We start from the raw sequence: 27,414 nt of genomic DNA, 5'->3' as shown, positions 1-27,414 counted from the left end.
ATCTGATTTAATGTTTCTCTCCTTAGCAAAACACTTGAAGATGATCATTAGTTACCACTACCTGTCTTGGTTGCCGTGTGTAGGAAAGCGTCAAGTTATGGAACATTGTGTTTTCTGCTGAATGAACATTACACCCAATTATCACAACAAATCCTAAGAACAAACAACTAACTTTGTACAGTGATGCTGTAGCTTCTGTTTAACATGTTCTTCCTCTAAACATGAACTGTTACCTCACAGGAATGTGTCTCCGAAATGAGGTGTTGATACAACACACGTTAAACAGCACATCAAACTGACAACACACACCGGCTTCCTCATAATTAACTATTCCCTACAGGCCGAGAAAGACAAACGCCACATTTAGCTTTTGATTTGCTTCGAAACTGTCGAGGGAAAGTTTGCAGAGGAGAACTAATGACAAGTTTGCACAAACAGTAGCATCCTGCCTTTGTTCTACTGGGTTATTTCTGGCACTCAGAGATGAGTTTTTTTGCTGGAAAGAGGAGAGAAAAAAAAAACTGGAAGGCTGTCAGGGAAAGATCTGAGAATAGTGAAAGGGAGAGACTTCAAAATGAGTATTCTATTATTAGTGCATGCTAATCCAAATGAGCAGAGCCACTGCCCATCACAGTGTGAGCTTATAAGGGAAAATTACTAATATGGTGGTCTGTAGTATGACAGCTGGACAGCTAATAACTACTACTTAGGACACAAGGGCCCTAAGTCATTAAAATAATATATATATATATATAACACACGCATTAGCAGAATCCACAGGCAGAGCTAATGACACTATACTCTCACAAGAAATAGAGGCTTGTAAACATTTACCTTCTGGATTGTTCCCTTGAAGCCTTCAGTGAGTGCAGCAACTCTTGCTAGTCGGCTGTAATCGGGAGCTCCGCCAACAAAAAGAGACTCTTTCAGGTTAAGATCTACGTGCAGGTTCTGATGAGAAGGGACACAAAGAGGTATAGTGAGCTAGAGCTGTGCAAACTTGAAAAAAAAAAAAAAAAGCTCCACATATATCTTAAAAAATGCCAATCTAATCTTTTCTGTATGTATCTCCAATTCCTTTGAGGGGTTATCAATTCAGGATGTAATGGTTTATGGTTTCACTTTAGTGAGTGGAGTTTTGTGTTTGTGTCCAGGGAGCATGAAATAAGTTGTATCCTTTTAGTTGAGATATAAAGAGTGAGATTAATAAACCACATCTGCAGACACCTCACAGTACAATATAGATTGTCCCATTAAAATAAAAAAAGGGGGTTATCCATATTGTAGCCAGCAGACGCTTTAACTGCACTTCCTCACTTTCTTTCCATGACAATACACTTGATACATTACAACATAATTGATTTCTATGTTTCTCAGAGAGAGTGGTCAATTATCCACGTGAGACATAAAGAGAGACTACAAAGGGAAATCAGGAGAATGCTGGACTTGAGATATGGACGGTTCTTAACAGACATCTCTAATGAATGGCTGATCATAAGCACCGACCTTTTTAAACAGTTGAGTGTGGAGACACACTAATTGCATTTCATTTGCGTGGCAGACGGCTATGAAATTCGATTCTTTCCACCAAACCTTTGGGACAATTGCTTTGCTTTAGCAAGATGCCGCTTCTCTCTTTTGCATGGAAGAGCCGGCCCACTTCAGAAGGAAGGAATTAATGATCTTTATTTTATGTAGAGCAGTAATTGCCAGAGGGGTAAAGTGAGTTAATTGCTGGAGAAATAATGGAAGGGGCCAAATAAACAGGCTTCGTAAAGGCAAAATGGCACCGACTCGGTTTTCATTTAGAATGGGTTTTGGAGAGCAGGAGGCAGCGGTGCTTGGCTGAAGCCCGGGGCTGTGTCACTGCACCTTGAGCCGCGTCCAACAAAGACAGGGCAGGGACCTTGTCCAAAGTTGCAGGACCCAGAGGTGGCTGGTGCCTCTGAGCTTAGCTAAAAGTGGCCAACTCATGTAGACCCTACCACTCTGCAACACTCACTTACTCTGCAGGTAAAGGTTACAGATGCATATTGAACCTGTTCCCCTGGGATTTTTTGATCTTGTTTGAGATGTTACACCTTTATAATGGGGTACTCTAAAATTTGAGCACGCACTATTGACGTGAAGTTACGTTGCCATGACTCTAAAGTGAGATTTCATGCAATGAAATGTTCCGTTTGGTCTCACACAGGTAAAAGTCTGCACCTGGTGAGAGAGGACAGCTGTTTCTATGGAGTGATTCTTGCGCGGTGATGTTCAGTGAGTTGGTGTTTGTGTTGTTAGGGGCGAGTGAGTGAGTAAGTGAGTGAAAGAGTGAGCGACTTTATGCTATTATAGAGGACTGTTCCTGTTTACAGAAGAAGTGAGAGCAGATGACAAAAGAACAGCTTGGCTTGGCTTGGCTTGGCACCCTACAGTCTCCTACGGTAAATTTGCTCCCCACCGCTCGCCTCCCCTGTCTTTGCGCTCGCTTTTTTGACAGCCACGCAGCACTGGCGTGATATCCCCGCCTACGCCAGACTAATGAAGACATTTCTTTGTTGCTAAAAACAATGGCCATCACAAAGATGACTGTCTTCTTTCCTTCTTCCCTCCCACCTTCTCACCCCATTCCACCCCCACAGCAGATGGACCGAGGTAAAAGCCAAACCACGTTCTTTAAGAGCATCTCTACTTCAGTGCTGTTTGTGTGTGTGTGTGTGTGTGTGTGTGTATGGGCTTATGAAATGGCAAAGTTTTTCTACAGAACTGGCACCTTTAAAGCTGCCCGCAGCTCTGCAGAAGTACCTTTTTTTTCGGTGCTGTTTTCGCATGGAGAAATGGGGGTGAGAGGACATAGTGAAGGACTCAAAATGAAACATAGGCTAGGGTGTGAATGGGACTTGTCTCATTACCTTGCGTGATTTCTTATTTCCAGACAGCACATCATAGAGAAGGAAAGAAAATAGGGAGGAAGAGAGTTATTAGGGGAAGACTAGTAGGTGTCTGTGCACAGAGAGGCATGCAGAGCGAGCAAGTGCAAAAGCCCACAGACACACGCTCACATATACTCTCATGCACACACAGTATTTTGCACCTTCGCATCATATAACGCACTTACAACCAAAAAGCTGCGCAAGTTAGTTGTTCAGATAGTATCGGAAAAGCCTCCGATGCTGCCTAAAACGCTAGTACCGGTATTGGCAAGTACGTGAGTCTATGCACTGATCCGATACCACATAATTTAGCCTAGAAAAAAATCTACTTTAAAGTAGTTTTTATATATATATATATATATATATATATATATATATATATATCTTCATCCGTTATGACAAATGTCAAACTAGATAATAAAACAAGGTTCTATGGCATTCATTCTCTGTTTGTCTCTGGTGTATTTGTTCATGTTTTACAAAAGGATTTGACCGGAGCCAGGCCATACAACAATTATAGCAATCATATCACATCCATACAGGTTTAGAAGTATACAGCTGTTAGAACATAATAATACATATTTTTTTCTTAACGCACTAGTATCGGATCGGTCCTCCGTATCAGCTGATACATCTCTAGTGCAAGCGTGAGTTTACACAAATAAGACAGCGAGTCTAAGAAGGCCATGCATGAAGCAGATGGTGCCATTAAGAAAAGATGAAAAGATAAAAGAAAAACTTCATGGATGAGAGACTGAGTGCTGCCACTTCACCCAACCTCATTTACAGACTGCTGCCATTGAACGAGAGGGGAAGTAAATTTTCATTTCTCCGACCCGTACCTAGGTGTGTGCCTTTAAAGGTGTGTACTTCATCAGGCTGGCAGCCAAGCATCTTTGATATGATGAACACTCCCAGCATGCAATATGTATCCATCCATGTGCCTGTGTGTGACCACCTTTGATATGATATTGGCTTCTCTAAGCAAAGCGTACTTTAACTCTCTCCTAGTTCTTAAAGCAGTAGGAGAGAAATAGCTGAGAGCCACACTGGATGGGGTCTCTGCATTGAGCTTCATAACTAGTCTCAGCTCATCACTCGCGTGCCCCCAACCACCCCCCCTTCCCCACCCATATTCGCTTTTCCCTTGCTCTCCTCTTTTAATGCGATTTTCTGCCTCTGTTGCTGGAGTAAAACACAATTACCATACGGACGATGGGAGGTAGTGGGGGGAGGACAGAGCAGTAAGAGAGAAAAAAAGACAGAGAAGAGCGTTGCGTCGTAGAGGAAGATGATGTTGACAGAGTGCATGTTCGTAATATAAAAATTTAATATAATTGGATGACTTACAGGCTTATCAAACTATTAAATCGCCTTCATTTGGAGGCATGTACCTGCTTTATTGGTTCAGAAGCGGGGCTGAAGAGTTTCATTAGACTCTTCATGCTGCTGCAGCTACTGTATCTCCTTTATCTGACTTCACCTCCCCAGACACCATCTCAAAGGCTGAATTTATAAAATTGACTGTATACCCGCAGTAAAAGCTGCTTTTGCTTTCTGTATGCAACACCAAGTTTTATCTCCAGTACGTCAGAAAGCTGAAAGGCAGACAGATTCTTTTTTTTTTTTTTTTTTTTTTTTTTTGGGAATTACAGGACTTTCAAAATTAAGACAGCTTGTCAAACTGGCCCTCTACACCTGGAGCTCTCCCTCTTACCTTGACGGATGTCAGGGAATAGCGGCATATTTTCAGCGAATCAAGCCGGCAGAACCGCATGGTGTGAAGCGGTGGGGAAAGTTTGCTGATTCAACTGTGCCTAAAGCGGCGCTTGAACCGCCTCAAGAAGGGCAAAAAATAAATAAATAAATAAAAAAAAAGGAGCAAGAAAGCCAGAGGTTGTGGCGATGCCGTGATAAGAGCACGCAGATGATCAGGCGAATACATTATATACAGCACAAGCAAGGCTAACCAACAGTAGATTCTGCCCGCCAATCAGCCCAAGATAACAATTAGCAGGAGCTTGTTGCTCTTTCTTACTGGTGCCTCTCCTCGGACAGGGTCCTTCTTGTTCACCATGATCTCTCCTTTGCGGTTGGAGCGCTCCAGGTCAATGGTGTTCCACACGTTTAGCTGGATTGCTTCCTTACTCCTGAATCACACACACACACACACACAACACACACAAACACACACAAACACACACACACACACACACACACACACACACACACACACACACACACACACACACACACACACACACACACACACACACACACACACACACACACACACACACACACACACACACACACAGGTGAGTCATCCATAAGTAGACACAGGCTCATGAAACACATTGCTGTGTTCAGTATGTCCTTTAACCTGGACCTGTAGTATGTTCACATGCACCCCAAATATCTTTTTCATGTCTTGCCCTTATAGAGTACTAACATTAGAACAATATCTATATTTTCTTTATAAAATCTATTTCATATTTCAGTTGCATGTTTAGTTTCCTTAATTGCGTAAGTTAAACCCTCTGAGGACTCTTAGATGATGCTAACCTGATGGTAGCGGGTCCCTTCCCCAGGTCGTAGCGGAACTCCAGGATGCCATTATTGAGGGACAGAGAGATGAAGTCTCCTTTTCCGTCCGATTTTTGGCCGTTGTAGAAGATCAAACCGTTGGAGTCATTGGCCATTAGAATCACTGTCATGCTGACCTTTTGACTGCATGAACAACACAAGCAAAGCCGGTAAACACAGGCAAGAGTCAGAGATACACAACTATACATACCCGAGGCTTAAACAAAGATGCTTGTTGCACTGGTTCTCTGTCTATATGGAAATTAGGTTGTGATACTGTATATTCTACATTCTTAGGCCTAGACAACAATGTGTTATATGTGTGACCCTCATTGTCATTTTAGTTCAGGCTTAAAGAAGGCAGCTCTGCCTTAGGCACAGAACAAGCTTAACCTATGAAAACTACACAATATCTTGTGTTTAATATTACAAGCAAGTCGTGACTGTGTGCGTTTCATGCTGAGACATGGGACTTACCGCAGATCATGCCCGTAGAGATGGAGCCCCTTCAGCTCCAGGTAAGAGTCTCCGTTAAATAGCGGCATGTAAGCCCCTCTCCTCTCAGCCACTGGAAAAACAAAGAGACTATATTCATCCTCAGGTCCTGTTTTTTTGTTGCTGACAGAATTGAAATTCAGGGATAGTCAGTACATCTTTCAGGGACCTGTCAGCATTATGGAAAGAGATGGATTTGTGTTTTCATAGCCTTTGGGATTAAGACTTACTCTAGACAGAAATTCAACAAAAAAAAAAAAATCAAAAACCCTTATGTCAGACTGATTACACAGCCCGCCACGGTATAACAAAGGACCTTTGGAGACATGTGGAGTTTAACACCACAGCCGGGACCCATGAAATAATGCAGCCATTGTAATTTGGCAGGCCTTTTTACAAATTAATGTCTATGCGATGGGTTTGCGTCTGGCTGTCCCGTTTCTGGCTGTCTGGACTGATTAGGACAGGCACCGTGTCATCCTTCTAACAAGTGGCTTGACATTAAAAATCATTCAAGTGTCACCCAGGGGTATGTGTTTATGGTGTCGTTTGCAAAAACTACCATCAGTCAGAGGCACGTGCAACACTAGACGCTCACGTACACATAAACACACACAAACTAACACGCACCTATGTAGCCGGCAAGAAAGCTTTTATTCGTAATTGGCTGGGATTAGCTGAGAGGAGTCAGGATGGGGAAGGCAGACGGAGATGAGAAAGCTAATTAGCTATTGTGCAGAAGACTGCTAATGATGATGGCACGCACCATGGAGAAGTGGGGAAAATAGTCCTGCATACGCAACAAGGATTCACACACTAAACTGAACTCTATTAGAGTAACAGACCTGCTCAGGATAGAGTTTCTTAAAGAGGAGTGTAGAGGTTTTTTTTTTCGTTTTCAGCCTATGTTCAAAATGAAAGCACCGCGATCAATAAGTCACCAGAGGTCCAGGCATTGGAATGATTCGAGTAACTAGAAAAATCCACATGATGTATGGGGAGTGGAGCCTGACGACCAAGCAAAGTTGGTCAAGTTGAACTTTACAGTTATCCTTTGCTAAAATGCAGCAGAAAAACAAAGCAATACTCAGGGAGCAAGTGCTCAGGTTGACGGTATGCTCCGGGCTAACTTTGTTTATATTTCTAATGCTGCCTTTTTAGTACTTGCAATAAAACCCATCAAAACAGTGTAAAAATTGCACAGGCAATAATAAAGCAGCTAAAATTCACATTTTGCCGGTTAAAAACGTTGCTGCTGCAATCAGAGCTCCTGGGCCTATCACCAATCCATCAGCTTGCAGTGTGAAACATAGTCTCACTATGTGCGGGCACACGCACACACACACATGCGCGCTAACTGGTCCCTGGCTTAATGTAGCCAAGGAGCTGAATGTAAAACATTTTTGAGATTTAAACTCCCCCCTGCACTTAGTTTTTCAAGGACCTGAGTCCAAGTGATCCTGCTTTCATTACTAAATTGTAATGATTTACACAATCACAGAGTAAAAAGCACCAAGGAAAGTAGGCCATTCATCGGAACACCCTTGAGAAAAGTCCTTGATGGTGAATATTATAGGAGCGAGCTGCACTGACGGACCCTGGCAGAACTGAAATGAAAAACCATAGCTCAACTGAATGTGCGTACACACTGGGTTACACACACTTAATGTTACGACTAATTCACCTTCAGGCTTCTGAAGAGTGGGCTGGAAGATACCTGTCTTTTGAACTGTTCTCAGTGTAGCCCTCAGAGGGTTCGTCCGCCTGACTGCAGCCTTATCTGTGAGCTCCTGTCTGGGACTGACACTCTGGCTGACTGACGCTCCCATTAATCACCGCGGGCAGGGAGGAATGATGCGATTAGTCATCTCATTGATTCCAGTGAAAAAATAGCCATTTGAAATGGGAGACGCTCTCGCTCACACAGCATTGATTTTGCTTCACCTCAATTTATTTTAATCACCTGCTAACTGGGACTCAGGGCTTGGAAGGATGCTATTCCCATCTGTTTTTTTCTAAATTCCCAGGGGTAGAAGGGTGCGTGTTTCTCTTTTGTTAGAAATGTGCAGAGTATATTTTCTTATATTCACAGTTACAGAAGTCAACGTCTGCAAACATTCAGGACAACTTCTAAAAAGCCAGGAAGGGGAAAACAACATGGAATGCGACACCACCAAAAATGCTAATGATGAACTTCAAACACCTGTGGGCGGATAGGCAGAGAGGGAGGGAGGGAGTGGAGGAAGGCTGCAGCTCTGATGCCGCTTACACACTAACAAGCGTAGCCAAGTCGATGCGGTGAACGGCCCGGTGGGGCCAATCATCTACCTGTGTTCTGCAACCCTCCAAGCCTCCCAGCCTGAAGGCTCAAACCCCCACCTTCTTTCTGCGTTTGATCTCCCTTTCCGATTCAGGTTGGAAGGAAATGTCAGAGAGCGGAAAGAAATAAAGAGCAAAAAAAAAAAAGAGAGAGAAGGATGCTACTCAGCTGACTCCAGACCAGAACACTCCACTCTCCATGCTAAGCACTGGGGCATGAAGTTATAAAGTCACACCAGGATATACAGTGTTTAGTCCGATTACCTTTCTCGCAATGCCTCCCTTCACGTCCCATGGGACACTCGCATTTGTATCCTCCCTCGGGCAGCGCCTGGCACTGGGAGGATGGATGGCACCTGTTGGGCTCGCATGGGTCATGGACATCAGCACAAGTTGGACCTAGACACACAAACACACACATATCCCCCATGAGAAAACCCCCAACGTTTTGAACCACTTTCTCTTTTATTCCATCTGAGAGGAGGGGGAGAATAAAAAAAAAAAGGGGGAGAGAAGCGGGGTACGAGGATTTCCTCTGTAATAGAGGTCATTTTCTAATAGGATTTGGAAATATTACACGTCCAGATTAAACAGCGAAGAGCCTCCCCGCCATGCGGCCATGTTTCTGGGCCAACGCCGACTGTGGGAAAGGCTCTGGAGCGTCTGGTGGATGATGGTTTTACCCTCTGCCACAGCCCATCTGAAGTCACCCGTCATTACTTTAGCAGTCAGAGCCTGTGGTGAGGAGAGCACTATAATGAACCCCATCCCCGCTGAGCTCACAGGGCTCCCCCATTTTTTTCCTCACTCTGTCTTTTGGAAGCTAGCTTTTATCCTTCACTCACTTCTTACCTACCACAGCTCTTTTTTCAGATCTCTTTGCTTCTCCACCATCTTTTTACTTTTATACTCTCTCACCCCCCTCACTCATCCGGCTGTCCTGACACGACCTCCCTCTAACTGCAACCCTCGCCACCCATTTATTCTCTCTTCTGGCATTCTGTGATCTGTCCCTCCTCTTGAGATCCGCAATCTTGGCCACATCCTGAACTGACATGAGGAAAAAATTAACTTGAATGTGAATCCGCAGGCAACAGTCCAATTCTCATTATCACCATTCATTTTATGACATGTTGCCAACACAACTTTGATCACAGCAATGCTTCTCCAGAGTGAAGGGCGATCTTAACTTCTTCTCAGGCTTCTCAACAACAACAAAACATAAAAGCACCTCTTACATAAAAGGCAATAATAATGTAATGTGATACTTTATTGATCCACATTTTAAATTCAAGGAAATTGGCTCCTAAAACTTGGCTAAGTGGTTGTTTTCCTAATCCCAAAGCTGCCCCCATGTGAGTATAAAATCCTTTACTGTTCAAGCATAAAAGTTAACTCTGACAATTAATTTGTTTTGTGGTGTGAAACTTTCTGCAGTAGGCTGCCGTACAACCAGCAAGGGGCACGCTTGGCTAGGCGCTGATGGTGTCTGCTCTCAGCTATATTCTCTCTGAGTTGCTTGTTAGTTGGCATCTGCTGGAGGGATAAAAATAGCAAAAATGGATGTGGAAGTAGAGATAGGCCAAAGGCCAATCACTAAGCATTTGGTGGACGTTTTCATGTTTTTTCTGTCAACATTTAATCTCTCATTTCTGTGTCGGACACACAGATTTGATGGTGTTGGTGTTTACTAAATGACTTCCAGCGCTCCTGCTGGGGGCATGAGTTACACTGTCAAATTAGGCTGTAAAGCTTACTTAGGATTTGTGAGTAAGTCATGACCACAGCGAATCCCAAAAGAGAACGCAAAGTAGAGATATAAACATAATTTAAACATTTGTTGTTTATTGTCTATTTATTTCCCTGCGCCTACACTGGAATAAAGCTCTTAAAATCCCATGACTGTTCAAAAAAATCCCAGTATGACCACAAGGAACACTGGTGACCTGCACCGCTGCAGTACTGAAGCTTCCTTTTGTTGGCATCTTACCCCAGAATCCTTTGCTGCACTTGCAGTGGAACATCTCTGCCTCCTTGACCTGGCATGCAGCGCCGTTATTGCAAGGATTTGGCTGGCAGGGGTTGTTGCCACATTCGCCAACGCCGCTGCCGTACAGACTGTCACCCTCGCTCTCCTGCAGGTTGAGCACCCTGTTGTTGACATCCAGCAAGCGAATGCAGCCCACCAGACCTGTGGCCACCGCGGTCCTTTCCCTCACACTGAACAATGGGGAAAGAACGTCATGTCTTTTAATGTCTTCGTTCATCACGTTTGACGCGGCCTGCACTTACAATCATTACACTACTGACCGCCACTTAATAACAATGACTTTAGGCATAAGAAGACGCTATGTGTTTTATGCTGTATAATACTGCTGATACATTTAGCATCTCAATATATTACAAAAAGGGATGAGGTCGAAGAATAGACTCTTTTCCATAATCTCATTAACTACTTAATCATAGACCTACCTAAGATTTACTTACAGTATATTGACATGACTCTCAAGTAGAGTGCTAGACGACCAATGGACGATCAAAATGTAATCTCCAAAGCATATTCTTACTATCAAGTAGTGCCCTGAATGTTATCACACTGTTGTAGATAGAAGGTCTTACTCTTGCTTCATTTCCTCGAGCACTCCCCCAATGAACAGGTCGGTGTCGAGGTTGAGGCCGTCTGTGCCGCGTGGACTCTCGCCCTCGATGTGCGGCTCGTTGTCCACGCTGAGCATGGCGTTGCGCCGGTTGCGAGTCACTACCAGGTGATGCCAGCGGCCCTGATTTATTTGTACTTTGCTCACCACTGTGCCTGTGCCCGAACCTGTGTTGAACCTGAGAAGAGGCGATACAAAGCATGTTCATTCAGTCGACTTTATCCAACGATCGCTTTATACCTGTATCGCACTTCACGTTAGGTCATTTTTCACATAATATGTTTGTTCCTTATCGATCAGCGCCTAATGAGTAGACGAAATCTGCTCGTATTTAATGAGACAGAAAGGGATGAAAGAGAAGGTACAGGACTTTGCATTTGGGATTCCGAACTATGTGACTGGAATGAGGCAGTTACTCACTTTAAAAAAAAATGTCTTTACACCCTCTTTTTAATTAAACCTTTTATCTAATGAGGTTTTGTTGAGGAAAAGGGCCATATCATTACAGAAAAGAGCTGTCGTGTATGTGCACCCACATATATGGTGGTATTAGCACAACCTGAGAGCAATTATCTGCCATATAATTAGTTCTTCTCCCCACGTCTTGGATTTGCAGAGTTGTGGGTGGTAATCTCACAGCTGTATTTCTGGAACTGAGGCAGAGTAGCATTTGAAAGCAAAAGTGACTAATGATGCACTTTAGTTTGCTATTGATTTCACTCTAAATAGAGAAATCTAACCTGGCCAGGTTGGAAGGAACTGAAAGGGCTTCGAGGGGTCAGGGGGAAACACAAGACTCAAAAGATAAGAAAAGCGGATGGTTGAAATAATAGGTCCAAAACATACGCAGTGCAGAATCTCTAATTAGTCCATTCACGTCTCTTCTGAAGATGCTGCCTTACCCAGAATGATTTTTTATGCATACAATTCCACTGTGGGGAAGAGATGAATACTTAGTGTTTCTGCAGGTTTCTGGCAGGAAAATGGTCCAATTTTATAAAGACTGTATAAAACTTTTGGTTACTGTCAGCCTACTACGAGCCTCAACAAATCATATTGTTCAAATCCTGTTACACGTTGATCCTAAAAGGGGCACTAACCCAATTTTACACGTCACAGTCAATTCACTAGTCACAAGGATTGATAGTGAGCCTGGGTTTGAGCAGACAAGTCTTAAACTGAAGGCATGAAGATTTAATGATGTGGGTGTTCCTCAGGCAGACAGACATGGTGTAACAAATACACTATAGAGGTGCATTATGGGAGGCATGGAATCCAATGTTTTTGGTGTTAGATCTATACTACCTAAAAACAATTAAAGGTAATTCATCATATTGCTGCAAAATCCCAATATTGCCAAAAAGAAGTCAAACTCACTCATTTATAACATTACCTGTAATAGCCTAATGCAACAAAATATGTAATTTATAATAATTGTAATTTTAGGGTATATACACAATATAAATTACCTTAAAGAAAATGATGTAACTCTGTTTAAAGATTCAGATTCACATCTTTATATAGTCATCAAAATATATATATATATATATATATATATATATACACATCCATTTCTGGATGCATTTCTATAAGTCATTGCTTCCATCTGTAAACACAATAACTCTGTATATATGTGATTAAAAATAACATATCAAATGCCAAATGTGGACTTCCTGCACATATTTCTGTACATATGTTCTCACCATCTGTAAACATGATCATGCAAACAGCTTATTTGCAAGTATGAACACATTTCTGAATGCATGCCTTCATAGCCTTAGCCTGCAAATCTGTCAAGAAGCTTCTGTCTTTTTTTTTTTTTTTTAACATTTTCTGGCGGTGGTGTTTTCACCATGTTTACTTGCTGTAATTATTTGCCTCATTATCTTCAGTGCTCTCTATTTGTTTGATTCGTATCTACATCCTCTCTCAGCTGCCGCTGCAATGACCCTGTTCCCCCCACGGGGATCATTTAAGTTTCATTGAATTTAATCAAACAGAAGCAGCTGACGAGGCCGCCGCCCCTCTTGACTCTCACAGCGCTCACCTGAGCTCCACCTTGCCGTTAACCAGAGCCAGAGAGATGAAGTCCTTCTTGCCTTCCTGGCCATTGTAGAGCAGGATGCCGGTCATGTCGGATGCTCTGAACTCCATGGCGATGCGGACCGTGTGATAGGCACTCATGGTTGGGAAAGCCAAGTATGATTGGCCTCCAAAGGACGGGATGAAGTACTTGATCACTGTGGAGGAATGAAGACAACAAGCCAATCTTGTCATTACTACATGATTTAATTTATCGTGGCGCAATAGGCGTTTAATGTGCATAATTAAGTGTGAGTGGAGGTGGTGTGTCACTGGCTCCTGATGAGAAATAAGCCTTTCTGTCAGTTTATTTCAGGAATGAAGTTTTTCCGAAATGCTTGACGAGTTTATAAAAAGGTGAAGGCCGTTAAAAGAAGCTTACTTGCACACACGCACGCATACACGCGCATGCGCGCACACACACACACACACGCACACACACAAACACAAACCTTTGTTTTTCTGCCACTCGACAATTATGATTATTATCATCCATTTTCTCCCCCCGGGCTCCTTTTCTCTCCGTCCATCTGTCTTTCTGTCTGCTCTCTGAGGAGAATGGAAGCTGATGAGCTCCCTCTTTTCTAATGACTTGATTGATCTGGGGGAGACTGGCGTGCAGTTTGCGTGTGAGCGTAGCTTCATTTAGCCACTCTAACTCAAAGACACACACTGATTCTCACCAGCTAATCCCCATCAAAGCAATTACTGTCAATTATCTTAAGATGCAGCTGCGTGAGGTTGCTCCTCATCCTCAAAAATCCCAAAGTAGGGTAAGAGGGAAGTAACAAAGGAGTTGTGCTTCTCAAGAAGTTCTCCCTGATTTATGATTTTTTTCTGTGGTGCTGATTGGATACTGTGTTGCCTTTGGTGAACGGCTCATTGGCTGCTTACTTCTGAGGTGTTGAACCTGTCTGAATCGCTTGAGATGAGTTTGAAGCGCAGCCACCGAGGACAGATGTGTCTGACTCAATCACACGTGAACTCGAAAAAAAAGTCAGTATAAAACTCTGGTTGCTGTTGCCTTTCTAAGCTTTATATGACCCAATAAATCCACATCTGTGGCTACATAACATCGCATTTACACATTCCAGCACTAACTGATAATTGTTATTATTCACACCCCTACTTAGCCACTTTGTGAAGCTACAATTAGACAAAACTACTGTTTAACAGAAGGAATATATCTCTTTTTTCTCTCCAAATTAAAAGTAACTTAAACATTCCTATATTATATTTTTTTATCATAATGGTGTGTTTCTGCTACTGTATGAATAAATTAAAGCACTTGAGGATGTGGTTAGCAGTGATTATAGGACAGCTAAAAGGCACGATTGGCACAAAGTAAAGTCGAGTAACTAAAACCCTCCAAATTACTGCAAACGTCAGCCTTTGGTGGTTTCTTTGTAATTGCTAATTGCAATAGTATAAATAGGAGAGTCTGTTCCAGCACATTTTCTTAGATGAGTTTGAAATAAGCTGCTCAGACTTTGGATCTTTTGAAAGTAATAATAATGTGGGGGAAGAAAATACTTTTCTAATATATATATATATATATATATATATATATATATATATATATATATATATAAAAGAAGCACCCGGACGGCTCACCCTTCTCACACACGGAGCCTCCTCGCCCTGCGGGGCACTTGCAGCTGAAGTCACTGCCGTCATCCTCGCAGGTGCCCCCGTGGAGGCAGGGGTGGGAGCCGCAAGGCTTCTGGGCCTTGTGGTGAAGCTTCTCCCTAACATGGGCAATGGTGGTGGCTGGAGGCAGGGCCGTGGTGGTGACGGCTGCCGTGGTGGTGGTGGGTCGTGGTGTGGTGACCGGCGCGGAGGCTGTGGTGGTACGTCTGCCATTGGAAGGCCTGCGGGTAGTGCCTGGTGGGCGACGGGTGATGTACGGGGATGTTGTTGGAGGCCTGGTGGTGGTGGTGGTGGTGGTGGTGGTGGTGGGAGCAGCTGTGGTGACTGACGTGGTGGTGGTGGTAGTGGTGGTGAAGAAGGGGGAGGAGAGGCCTGTCAACACAGCCCGAGAGAACAATGGAAATTAGACAAAGAAAAAGAGACGGTAAAGTATGTTGAGCCGGCGGTCCTCAGATTTCCTGTTCAAGACCCGTAAAACCTTTGATAAATCACCTCATGAATAACTTAAAACCCCTTTTCATTTTATTAATCCCCACACACTCCTGACATAAGTCCATACTGTATTACCATAATTGGTGAAGCGTATATTCTCGTCCTCCGGCTTCTTCACGGCGATGCTGGTCTCTTTAGAGGCCTTCAGCTGTTTCAGCAGGGCTCCTTCGATGTCCTCCACCGTGTATCTTGTATCTATAACAAACAAGAGGTACAACCACTCAGGACAAGGCATCTGAGGAGCACTCCAAAGCAAATACAGGACTCCTGCTACTTTAGTGGAACAATGCATATGCTGTATATCAGAAAAGCCTGTGTATGACAGGTGGAGGATCTCCAGGGACCACTTGTCCTCCACCTGCCGTTTGTCCAGCTTTTTTTCCAGATGAATCGCTCTCATAACGTTCACTGCAGATGTTCGCTTTACAGGCCATGGAGGAGCGCCGCTTAACGTTGCCCTGTACGAAGGGTGTGAAGGACATTAAACGATGCTCATAAAAAAAAGAAAGAAGGGGGGGGAGGATGGGGTTTTGTACGGTACAAAAGGAGCTTAAAGGCCCAGTTGTGGTGCCAACCATATAAGTGACATTGTGACTACAGCATAAGTGATGTAAACAAACCTTTAACAGATTAAAAAACATCAGTAACTTACATTTAGTTGTTGTCTAGTGTTTGACACTGTATTAAGACACATGTCAATCAATTTGAGAGTAACAGCAGGTTCCATTCCAGTTGTGGATTTTGTTGGGCACACTTCTACTTTTCAATATCGCAAATTGTGTCTTTAACTGTATAGGAGATTCAAAGAGGTGCTGAAACAGAGCACAAGCCAACAATCTGACCTGTACGGCCGTAGGTAACTTTTCCTGGCTCGGATGAATAACAAATATCAATGTGAAGATTTAGGTAAAACACTGGGGGAAATTGTTGCGAGCAAGAGATTATGTTGGCAGAAGAAAATTAAAAAAAGATGAGGAAAACATTCAGTGCTTCACAATATTATGAGCCAAATTAAAAATAAGTAGAAAGCACTCAGAGAGTGCATATCTCTGCCAAGGATGCACAATCCTCTAACATTGTTGTTTTACTATAAGAAATGTTTTCAACCTGCATACGGCTCTGGATCGCAAAATCATAATGATTGTTTGATGGAAAAAAAAACAACTCATATCTAGTTAATGTTTTGAAAAAGGATAATTGGAAATAAGCATACTTAAAAATTTGAGTTTGCAGGATCACTGTCAGTGGTGATATGCAGCTACAATGTGATTGCTATTGCACAACTGATTCCAGAAATAAGTTTTAAGAGAACTGTGTGGAATATTCAAAAATAGCATCCAAAAAAGTTAAGCAGTAAATTTCGTGAGCATGGCATGAAATGTGTAGGAGGAGTAATGAATTACGAATAGAGTGCTGGACCAAGGAATCCAGGGGAGAACACATTCTGCCTCTCCGCCTTACAGCCCAGGAGTTACGAGACATAAAAAATGGTGATATGGTGGCTTATTCTGCATTTAAAAAAAAGTTGGCCAGTGGCCTAACTTTTATCCCAATTTCATTTAAATCAAGTACATACTTTTTTTGAGACATTCTGCTTGCCTAAAGACAAAGGGGAACAATATTTCAAATCTTCTGCTCTCTTCAAAGATCTCTCACCTGGTTTGAAATGGGCCTCCACAAAGGCCAGGATGGAGTTGCTGGGCGCCAGGTTCCGGACACGAACGCTCATAAAGTCTTTGTGCACCTCCGACTTCCTGAATAACTCATTGAGCTGATGAAGAGAGAGAAGGAGAAAGAGTAGGAGGAGAGAACGGACGGAGAGAAGAGATGATAAATGAGGCTGGAAATGAGCTCTACGCTATCATAGCAGCCAGTCCAATTCCAGAAGACTGTACTCTATCTCCAAGGAAGAAAGACTGCCTCTTAAATTGGGGTGCAGAGAAGAAACCTATCGGGTGTGGGTGCACAAATTGACATTTAGCTGCAGCCGTGGCATTAATTATAGAGACAAGTTTTCGGGAGGAGCGAAGATAAATGTTGTGCAACCCTGACATGTGCTCCTGATTGGTTTTGCTTCTGATGCCCCCGTTGTGTGCAAGTTGTAACAGCCAGAAGAGCTCCATAAGGAGGTTTGACTACAATGTTTTTTTAAGTCGACGGGGTAATAACAGCAGCAGTTCACCCAAAAAAACTCTAGGCCAATATTTAATCTTAAAATTTGACAATTTTTATGCTAGAACTGAAACTTTTACTTAAAGTTATACTCAACGTTTGTCCATAATTCTGTTCTTGTCAGCATGCTGGTGGAATAATCACATTCACACACTCAAAAGCAACAAGAAACGAGAGGACAATCCGCCGCCTCGTCCTCATTTCAACTGCTGGTTCCAATCACAGGAGCCACAGGGCCTGCTAACCCACTTTACTGGAGCATCCTCTGAGTGGCTGCTTCCATTGTTTCCACTGAGAGCTCCTCCACACGCCCCGTCTGCATCTCAATGATTTTACAAAAGCCAATCATTGTCCACAAAATGATGATTTTAAAGAAGATTCTTCCATTATGTGATATTTCCTAATCCTTGTGATTTGTGGTGGAAATTACTCGTCATTTTGCTTATTCGAACCATTTCGTACCATTTCAGTCATAGAGTAATATAGTCACTGACTGTGTAGTTTGCTCGTTTTTGTTAGGTTATTGCACAATTACATAAGGTTTAATGCACACACACATTTACCACATCAACAATGTTTTTGCAGCTTTTCCTTTTCAACAAAAACTAAGATTCTATATATTATAACGTTTTTAAAGACACTAGCAGGTGAGCGCCAATGCAAGAGGCTGCCGATTCGATTAGTGACACTGATGATTCAACGATGATTCAACGCCTCTAATTTGTTGGTTGAGGTGTGACGGCAAAGTAGACGGGTCAAAAATAAAATCCTCTAAAGCTGTCTTAGCCGTGGAAATGCTGGGCAAGCTCTCTTGTGGACCTATAAACCTCCTGCTCTTTCTTTCCTGTCTTTCTCTCACATATCCTAATGTATTCACTTATTGTAACCGACTGCTAAAAAAATGCGCTGCGGCTTGATTCTTTGTGTGCTGTATATCTGTGTTTGTACTTTGTGTTAGTCTGTGTGTGTGTGTGTGTGTGTGTGTGTGTGTGTGTGTGTGTGTGTGTGTGCTCTGTGTGAGTGTTGAAAGATGAAGAGGAGTTGGTTGCTATCAAGTGGCACACCAGGCTTCAGAGACATGCAGACTTGGAGTGCGCACACACACACACACACACACACACACACACACACACACACACACACACACACACACACACACACACACACACACACACACACACACACACACACACACACACACACACACACACACACACACACACACACATATCGCTGTGAGGTAGTAGATTAGGTCCCAGTGGGGGCTAGTGACACTGATTCAACAGCTGGTAGATGTGTACCGTGTAGACATACACACACACACACACACACACACACACACACACACACACACACACACACACACACACATACATTTCATCAGAGGAGCAAGGCCTTGGCTTAACAACAGAGACAATTGTTCTAAGGTCTGAGCTCTACAGAGAAAATGACAGTAGAGAAGTTTGAGCAAGGTAAACTGCCAGGCCCAAACGATGATTACTGTACAGGCTCTATGCCTGCCTCAGCCTTGGCTGGCTAACAGCAACTGGCCTTCCAAACCTACGAGACTCATATCCAGAATAAGGACTTGATTTTTCAAATGTCTGAAAATTCTTAATTAATCTCACATGAGATGCTAGTTGTGGGTGCTTTGAAGTGTTTGGCAAGCAATTGAGAAATTAGTCTTTGCACTAGCCTGCAGAATGCTGTTATTTATTTAATTTTTTTGATAGTTCTCTTATTAAACTTGAAGAGTTTCTGGAAGCCTCATGTAGTGTCAGTGCTAACTCAGCCCTAGAGCTTTTGCTGCTGCGCTTGAAATTAAAAGCGACAGCCAAATTCTGTGAAAATTCTGAAGTAATCAGCAGTGTATGTGAGGAAATTCGTATTTTGATGTTAGTATTTGTGAAAAAGAATTATTGAACCACCATGATGGACCACTACTCTGTAAAGAGTCTACCTACCTGAGTCAAAAAAATTGTATTCAATCACTGTATTCCTTCTAGTTTGCCAATACCTTCCCTTTTATTAAAAATCAAATATCAGCCAGGCCATGTTGTCTCCCTCTGATATGATGTACTCTATGTTCCTCACTGTTCGCAGCTGGTGTGGATATGTGGATATTTTTATCATTGTTATTTTACTATCAGATCACTGACCAGAGAAAACACTCCAGCCCGGTGTGGCAGAATATTACTCAGCAGCTGAAGGGTGTCAGGTCTATAAGACCTGCAATGAAACCTGCCTGCCTGAAGGAGCTCAAAGAATTTGATTAGTCTGGCTCTAGTTGAAGAGTTTTAGTGTCTCAGGATGCTTTGAATGTTGTGTCAGAGGTTTATTCCACTCCTGACATGAAGAGTCTTGGGAAATGCAAAATCCAAAGCTAGACTATGTAACGTTTGGTGAACAGGAGCAGCTGTGTCCACAAGTGGCAATCATCAATTGATGCAGCACAAGTAGAGAAGAGTCATTAAGTCTCTAAACTGATTAAATAATATCAGATACACAGAATGATCTACAGTATCTCAGCACTGTGCCCTACCCAGGCCAGACATGGGTTCCACATTCCACGGTGGCTGGAAGCATAACACCCACCCTCCAGTTTCCCCAAGGTCACCCCAGGGAGTGTGAGCTAACCCCCATTAACAGTGTTAGCTACGTAAGCACTGCTAGCTGCTGGTATTTCGGCTCACCATGTTTGCTTGTGACACCAGAGGTGAGAGCCGTGTGCAAGCTATCCCGGCCCAGACTTGTGTTGTATATATCGCACCTTTAGTAATAAAATGTAAACAAGTGCCATGACATATCAACTATATTCCCTAGGGGTGTGCAAAAAAATTGTTTCACATTTCAATTGCGATTCAAGCTCTACCGATTCAAAATTGATTCACAGAATTCCCCCCAAAAAATAAAATTCATTTATTTTAAATGTTATGTCTACTGCAATCACATGGGGAAAGTAACTACATTTACATGCTGTACATCGTTTTTTTTTCATTGAGAATAATTTTTGAATCGAAAATTGATAATGAATCGAATCGTGACATTTTCTGAATTGTGCACCCCTAATATTCCCAACCCTACTTGCTCCTACAGCACTTACAGCACTCTCTATGCTGCGGGCCGTCTCTCCAAACAGCTCCGACTTGGGGTCCTCCATCTCGGGGGTGTAGAAAATCTCCTGGCCCTCCACCTGGTCCAAGTGCAGGAAACCGCTGAACCTCATGGTGGCTGGAAGGAGAGGAGGAGAGGAAAGAAGATGTGATACTGAAAGACAATAGCTCAAACCTTCTTCCATCACTCAGTTCCCGCTGCCTTTACACAGTGCTCGTTTTGGGGTAGTGCCAGTTTTGGGTTAGTGATGGATTGTGTGTTTGTGTGTGTTTGACAAGGGGAGGTTAGTGAGTTTGTTGGAGATTGTGTGGGTGTTTTTAAAAAAGGGCTGGATTTTGGGGCGTAGTGGTGGTGGTGGAGGTTGTGGTGGTGGAAGAGGTGGACCGTGAGATATGAGAGAAAGAAGGAAAGAACACTGAAGGAGGGAAGGTGGAAAAATGGGCCAGTTTTACCGGACTGAGACTCATCCAAAAAGCTGGCCGAGGCATGGCGGGCTGGGTAAAAAGACAACAAGTTAGACAGACACACAAATACATGAAGGAAAAACAACACACACTAAAAAGGAAACAGCCCACAGGCACTCTCAAAAGTGCCTTCTTCAGCAGAGAGAGAGGATCCCTGTGCAACCTTGGGGGTTATGTTGTCCAACATTTATCAACTCTCTATATGTTTTTTTTTTCCTTACACTCCTGCCAGAGAGAAGAGGGATTTGTGTGTGTGTGTGTGTGTGAGGTGAAGAACGGCGAAGCATGCGAGGCGCTGATGCCATGCTTCCACGCCGCTCGTAATCAGCAGAACAAATTGCCCAAATCAATCATGGCTGCCCCTGCCTGAGCAACGCCAGAGAGAACGGGAAGAACACTTGTATGATTATCGTGAAAGATAGCCGTAATTGTCGCCTTAATGCTGCCAGACCGGTGACTGACACAGCCCGGTTAAAATTGCATGAAAAGGACAGCAGACACTGGCAACACGCTCCTGCCCCACTCCCATTCCCTCTGCCTCCCCTCGTAACAGTACTTTCACAGGCAGCACACATTGATTCAGATGTGACGGCGGCTATAAAATAGAGGCAAATGGGTGAGGTTTGGCCGATAAGACGAGGGGCGGGGAGGGGGGGGGGGGGCAGCGAGAGAGATCTGACTTTTAATCTGCAGAGAAGACAAACATCAGAGAGGGTGATTTTCCAGCCCACTGCCGTGACGGACGTAACGAGGGAGAGAAAGAGAGCGATAAAAGGAGGGACAGAGCTATTTGACTATCAGATTCTAGTGAACTGTAAAATGTAATGAATTGGTCCGACTTTCACTGGCATATGAAAGAGTTTACAGTAGCTGGAGCTTAGCGTGCCATTAACTTTCACATGAGCATTTGCTAGTCATTATCTTTTGTGTCATATGAATGGTATTACCTTGTTGAAACGTAACATACGGAGGGCCGCTAGTGTTTTTTCTGAGCAACACATGAGGCCTAAACCAATGTTGCACTGAAGCCTGAGGAAGATAACTCAATACCTGAACAAAAAAACAACAACAATTTCCATGGTCCAATACTACGGCAGGTAAGTGATAAAATACATTTGCTGTAATTTGAGTGAAACAACCCTTTAATACATTTTAACCAAGGTCTGACATCCACTGAGAAGCTTCACAACAGATCATAATAAGGGTTATATATATATATATATATATATATATATATATAAGTGTGTGTACTAAATTCAACCTTGAGCCACTAGATGTCTCAAAGAAATATAAAGATTAAAACAGCTTTTCTTTTTGAGACAGCTGTGGTGCACGTCAATACATTGGACAGTACAATGAGATGGCGGATATTCTTGCATGGGGGATGTGTCATTTCACTCCTAATGAGTGGAAGCCCTCCACAGAAGAAAAAAGATCCTGCGTATCGATCAGCCTAACGCACTGCCTGATTTCATTGGTAACACTTTAGCTGAATGAAAAATTGATCGCCGGTGCCCCGTCATTGTTGGCTGAGAAAAATATTTACAGGCTTTAGTGTAAAAAAGAACATAACAACAGCTGTCTTACAGCTTAAAAAAACCTGTCACAGGTGCTTGTACAGCACGTGCTTCAATCGTCTGGATTTGAGGCCAAATGTCATCAAATCCAACCTCGACAGATGCGCCGTTCCATGTTTCACTTCTGTTTGGCCATAAATCCTGCAAAACAGATAAATGGCAGAAGGCTGTGGAAGGCCAAAGGTGGCCTCATATCTTCAGATCATATTATGGCTTGTGTGGCACTGAACTCTGGTTTTTATTGGAAGGCTTAGGGACCTTCAACATGGCAGAAACGCAACTCTGCGCTCTAATTTGTGGCCTGAGCTCTTTCAAGTCATGACCTGGAGCTCCCATGTGAGCCGAACAGAATCCCTCCTTTCACAATCAGTCGGACTAACACTGCAGGGACAAATAGAGAGCAGATTTCAACTGAGGGATGGAGGGAGAAAGAGATGGAGAGGCAAAGGGGAGAAAGAAGCCTTTTATCTTTATGAGCGAGTCAGAAGGCAATGATTGGTAAAACCGTGCTTGTCGGCCTCGGGTACTCTCTCGACTGTCTCCCCGCTCAACTGCAGAGAGAAATCAGGGCTCCACACTAACTTTTTGCCTTGGTTGCACTGGTGCGCCTAACTTTTTTTATTTAGGTGCACCAGCACAAAATTTAGGTGCACCCAAATTTTTCCTCGCATCGCCGTAACGCCGAATGGCGATACACGATATATAGCTCTGTATTTTTTTACAACGTGGGCTAAATGTTCAGTTTTAAGTCAAAGCCACTTTTCACAAGCTCTTTTATTAAGACAGATTGTGATTAAAATAAAATGCAAAGACAGGGTTTCCTTTACCAGTTTGAAAATATACAGCTGCAACATGAAGTAAATGAGTAAATGAAAGTTATCTAAAATAAATAGCCTAGGATAGCCTATATATAAAAAAAAAAAAATATATATATATATATATATATATATATATATATATATATATATATATATAGAGAGAGAGAGAGAGAGAGAGAGAGAGAGAGAAAGCTCCTTCATAAGCTTTCAACAACAATAATAGACTGATTAAAAGAGAAAGAGGACGCCTGGATAGCTCAGTTGGTAAATATAGAGGTTTGACTCCGACCTGCGGCCCTTTCCTACATGTCACCCCCTTTCATGTCTTCAGCTTTCCTATCAAAATAAAGGTCGAAATCTTAAAAAAAAAAAAAAAAAACGACCGAAAGACCGAGGGAGTGCGATGGACTGAAGCATATGCTAGGCTACTCAGAGAGTGACGGCTGACTCATTAACGGCGTTACACCTTATATACTGTCTATGCGTTACACCCGTCTTGTGTAGGCTATGAAATGTCTGTATCGTCACTGCGCTGCATTTTTATGAACTATGATCCAGCAGGCTCCGTCTTACACGCTATTACTCAACGAACTGAAGTTAGTTGCATTTAATAACTTTTAATGTGTTTTTCGCCGTGGCGGCCGCAGTAACAGAGAGTTACCAGCGGAAACACTGGTACCAATAAAGGTTTCCCTCTCATACTTAACAATATACAGCTGTGTTAATAACAATTAAAACTGTAGACAAATGTCGGGAGTTTGGACCAGCGGCGCTGTGTCTCTCCATGTTGCAGGTGAGCCGGCCGCAAAATTACCAATTACGAATCCCACTATGGCCACGCCAAGACCCGCCCTACGAAGCAGCTCGATTGGTTGGGGTTAGGCATTTCACCTCGAGGGGTTAAGGTTAGGGTTAGGGGATTGGTCAGGGGATAGGACCTGTACATGTAAGCATGGACGCCTGGCCAATAGTAGTGTGTGAACGCTACTGAAGGGCGCGTCTTGGCGTGGCCATAGAGGGATTCGTAATATCGCGAGCCGGCCGGTGTGTGAGTGAATGGGGGCGGGGCTGCGCGGAGGAGAGATCCAAACACAGGCACGGCTTTCCAGAAGGAATGGGTCATGTAACGCAACATTAAACCATATCGATATAAACGACATCGCTTCGTTAGTGGAGAGGCAGCGGATGCGAGGACGTTAGGTGCACCGGTGCGACCTAGGAAAAATCTTAGTCGCACCCTTACAAATTTTGGTTGCATTTGCGACCAAATTGGTCGCACTCTCGAGCCCTGGAAATAAACTGATGCAAAACCGGATTGAGATTGACTGAGTTGAAGGAGAGAAAGGGTGAGATATAGCTCAAGAGGGAGTTACCAACCGATAGAGACTGAAGAGAAGAATGTTTGTGTGTGTGTGTGTGTGGGGGGGGGGGGGAGGAAATAAAAGAATAAAATAAACAGAAAGAAGGTGAAGGAAGTCAGGAAAAGCAGCAATAGAGACACTGCAAATGGGCATTAAAATATATGGTCGACTGATCTGAAAACCAAACTTCATTCAAAATTATGGCGAAGAAGTTGAGAAAATGAACCTCACTTGTAAACAGGCACGGTACGACTAATATCAGAGTCAGAGTGTTGAGTCAAGTGTCGTCAAATTCATAACCATGGATTACTGAGGTAGCACTTCCACTTGTATATTTTTGTTGTATATATTTCTACTGTGTACTTTATTTCCCTGCCACCTGCCAATATGATCATTTGCATATGAGGGTGGTGATTCATGAAAGCACTGCTGCAGAAAAAAAAAATAGCACCTGTTCATCTGCTTATTTAAGGCAGATGGCACAATATCACTATTCCCAAAGTAAACATTAAATATGAAAAAATATTGTGTTGATTCTCAATGCATTAACAACATTAAGACAGGAGTTTAAAGTGGCGTTAGATGAGAAAGAGACGAGCATTCGTAAGCTATTCTCATAGCTAAAATTACAAACAAAGTGTAGGCGCTTTTGTGTTATATAATTTGGAGAGACAACCTAGCCGTTTCCTCCTGCTTCCTGCCTTTATGCTAAGCTAGGCTAATCATCTCCCAGCTCCAGCTCCATACAATTTGTGAAAATCAGAAAGGGTTTGAATTGTAACGTTAGCTAACTGCAAATGCTGCAGCGGTGAATTGTGAATCCCAGTAACATAAAGTGACATCAGGATTTCATCTCTCTCATTATATAGTACCGACTGACAGGAGACAAAAACCCAGATAAGGAAGAATAGGGTGATATCCAGGTAATCATAGAGTAGAGAAAGTGCAGAGAAGGGGCATTTTGACTTACAGGGGCAGTTGGCGCCCTCTGGAGTGCTGGACGGTGTCTTGCCGTCGGGGCAGCAGCCGAAATCCGTGTTTTCACAGGATGACCTGTCCTCAGCTGTGGGTATAGTGGTGCTTGCCAGCGTGGGACCTGGGGATGATACACAGGGGTTCATAATAATTCATCAGGAAATTCATAAATTCAAGCCAGATTATCCCAGAGACCCAGAGGAGAGAGGGTGGGTAGTGTTTCTAAGGTAAAAACCGACCAAACATTTTATTATTACAACTTGCTCTTGCTTCTGCAGATGGTTGAGCGTTTTCAGTCTGCTGACCTGTGATTGTACGCTAATAGAGGCCTCTGTCAGGAGTGATTATATGGCATTTTCACGGGAATTGGTTTTACACCTGGAACTCATTTTGTCAGGCAGAGAACACATAATGGGCACTGTTGCCAGTCATGTCACACACAGAGCACTTTAAATGATGAGGGGATGTGATAACTGCTCACTGCTGATTGGCTAACAGTTACATTCAAGGCGTGCCTGGAAAAAAAACATACCGTTGTGTTTGCGATACGGTGCCTGTATATCTTGGAACATAAAAGACATAAAAGTGGCTGGACTTTCTCTCTCTGAAGGATGAGAGTGTGCAACAGCAGGGAAGGTCCGTCCTCTGTAGTGATGGTGTTGGTGGAGGGGGGTGTCTTTGTCGAAGCGGCACAGTTTATGGCCGCACAGAGATTAGAAGGCTAAACAAGTCGTAAAGACGTCAGAGGCGAGGGGACGTCCTGCTCAAGGACTCACGGTCAAAGGATGCGAGAGGAGGGGGGAGGAGGCTGGGGTTTATAGGGCATCTGTTGGCGATGCATGACTCCAGTGGGAGCCATGAGAGTTGCCAAACACACACACACACACACACACACACAGCCACAGATAAGAGCAGATTTCAACAGAGCACAGGTACAAAAAAATGTACAAAGGCACACATCTGGCCTGCTTACATTTATATACTCAGACAGTGATATGTGCACTCGGAATTGGACAAACTCAGTGACATGAGAAGAGGGAGATAACACACACACACACACACACACACACACACACACACACACACACACACACACACACACACACACACACACAATTATGAAGAAACACATGAGTGTGGATACATTTAAAATCTATGTCAAAATCTGCACTGTACAATCTCCTAATCTGTTAACATCCAGGCATGCTTAGGTACACATCCATTCACACACAAACACACACAGCCACAAGACACCAGGTCTCCTTGGCAGACGGACTACATGCCTCTCGCTCCACCGAGCACTCTGGTCAGCCTCTGACAGGAGAATAAATCTAAGAGGAGGGGAGGAGGAGTGAGAGGGGATGAGGAGGAAGAGCTGAGGAAGACCACATTGGGGCCATGCTGTACCATCAATGGTATGTAGTCTGTTACTGCAAGCTGTCAGGCGAGGTGGATAGATGGATGGAAAATAACAACATAAAAAAGACGAATCCCTGATTGAAAAGTCTCAGCCATCCCTTGTTGTCGACGCCGAGGCCCAGAAACCTCGGCCTGCTGTTACGGTCAGGAGGGCATGTCGAGAAAGATTTCAGACTGGTCATGTGACAAGGCACGCAGCCTCCACACACACTCACACCTCAAACTCCCAGTCACATCAGCATGTCAAGTCAGGCTCCAGAGATCCCCAGATGCGGGCCAGCAGTTTCATCTGGCCTGCCGAGAGTATATTTTACA

At 43.4% G+C, this 27,414-nt stretch overlaps 1 protein-coding gene across 2 annotated transcripts in view; it reads right to left on the bottom strand.

Annotated features, from left to right (window-relative positions):
- agrn (agrin) overlaps nucleotides 1-27,414 on the bottom strand; it is a 269,255-nt gene that overhangs the window by 13,179 nt on the left and 228,662 nt on the right. For both annotated transcript variants that reach the window (XM_028582096.1, XM_028582097.1), the window contains 13 exons: nucleotides 25,676-25,801; nucleotides 20,475-20,602; nucleotides 16,856-16,970; nucleotides 15,275-15,394; nucleotides 14,672-15,079; nucleotides 13,023-13,215; nucleotides 10,938-11,153; nucleotides 10,309-10,538; nucleotides 8,583-8,717; nucleotides 5,982-6,072; nucleotides 5,484-5,648; nucleotides 4,957-5,068; nucleotides 835-951 (listed from right to left, as the gene is read on the bottom strand). In XM_028582096.1, coding sequence (XP_028437897.1) covers nucleotides 835-951; nucleotides 4,957-5,068; nucleotides 5,484-5,648; nucleotides 5,982-6,072; nucleotides 8,583-8,717; nucleotides 10,309-10,538; nucleotides 10,938-11,153; nucleotides 13,023-13,215; nucleotides 14,672-15,079; nucleotides 15,275-15,394; nucleotides 16,856-16,970; nucleotides 20,475-20,602; nucleotides 25,676-25,801 — 2,156 coding nt within the window. The remainder of the gene's footprint in view (nucleotides 1-834; nucleotides 952-4,956; nucleotides 5,069-5,483; nucleotides 5,649-5,981; nucleotides 6,073-8,582; nucleotides 8,718-10,308; nucleotides 10,539-10,937; nucleotides 11,154-13,022; nucleotides 13,216-14,671; nucleotides 15,080-15,274; nucleotides 15,395-16,855; nucleotides 16,971-20,474; nucleotides 20,603-25,675; nucleotides 25,802-27,414) is intronic.

Source organism: Perca flavescens, chromosome 7 (assembly GCF_004354835.1).
Source record: "Perca flavescens isolate YP-PL-M2 chromosome 7, PFLA_1.0, whole genome shotgun sequence".
In the NCBI taxonomy this organism is placed as follows: domain Eukaryota; kingdom Metazoa; phylum Chordata; class Actinopteri; order Perciformes; family Percidae; genus Perca; species Perca flavescens.
This window is presented reverse-complemented; position numbering and strand designations above follow the sequence as displayed.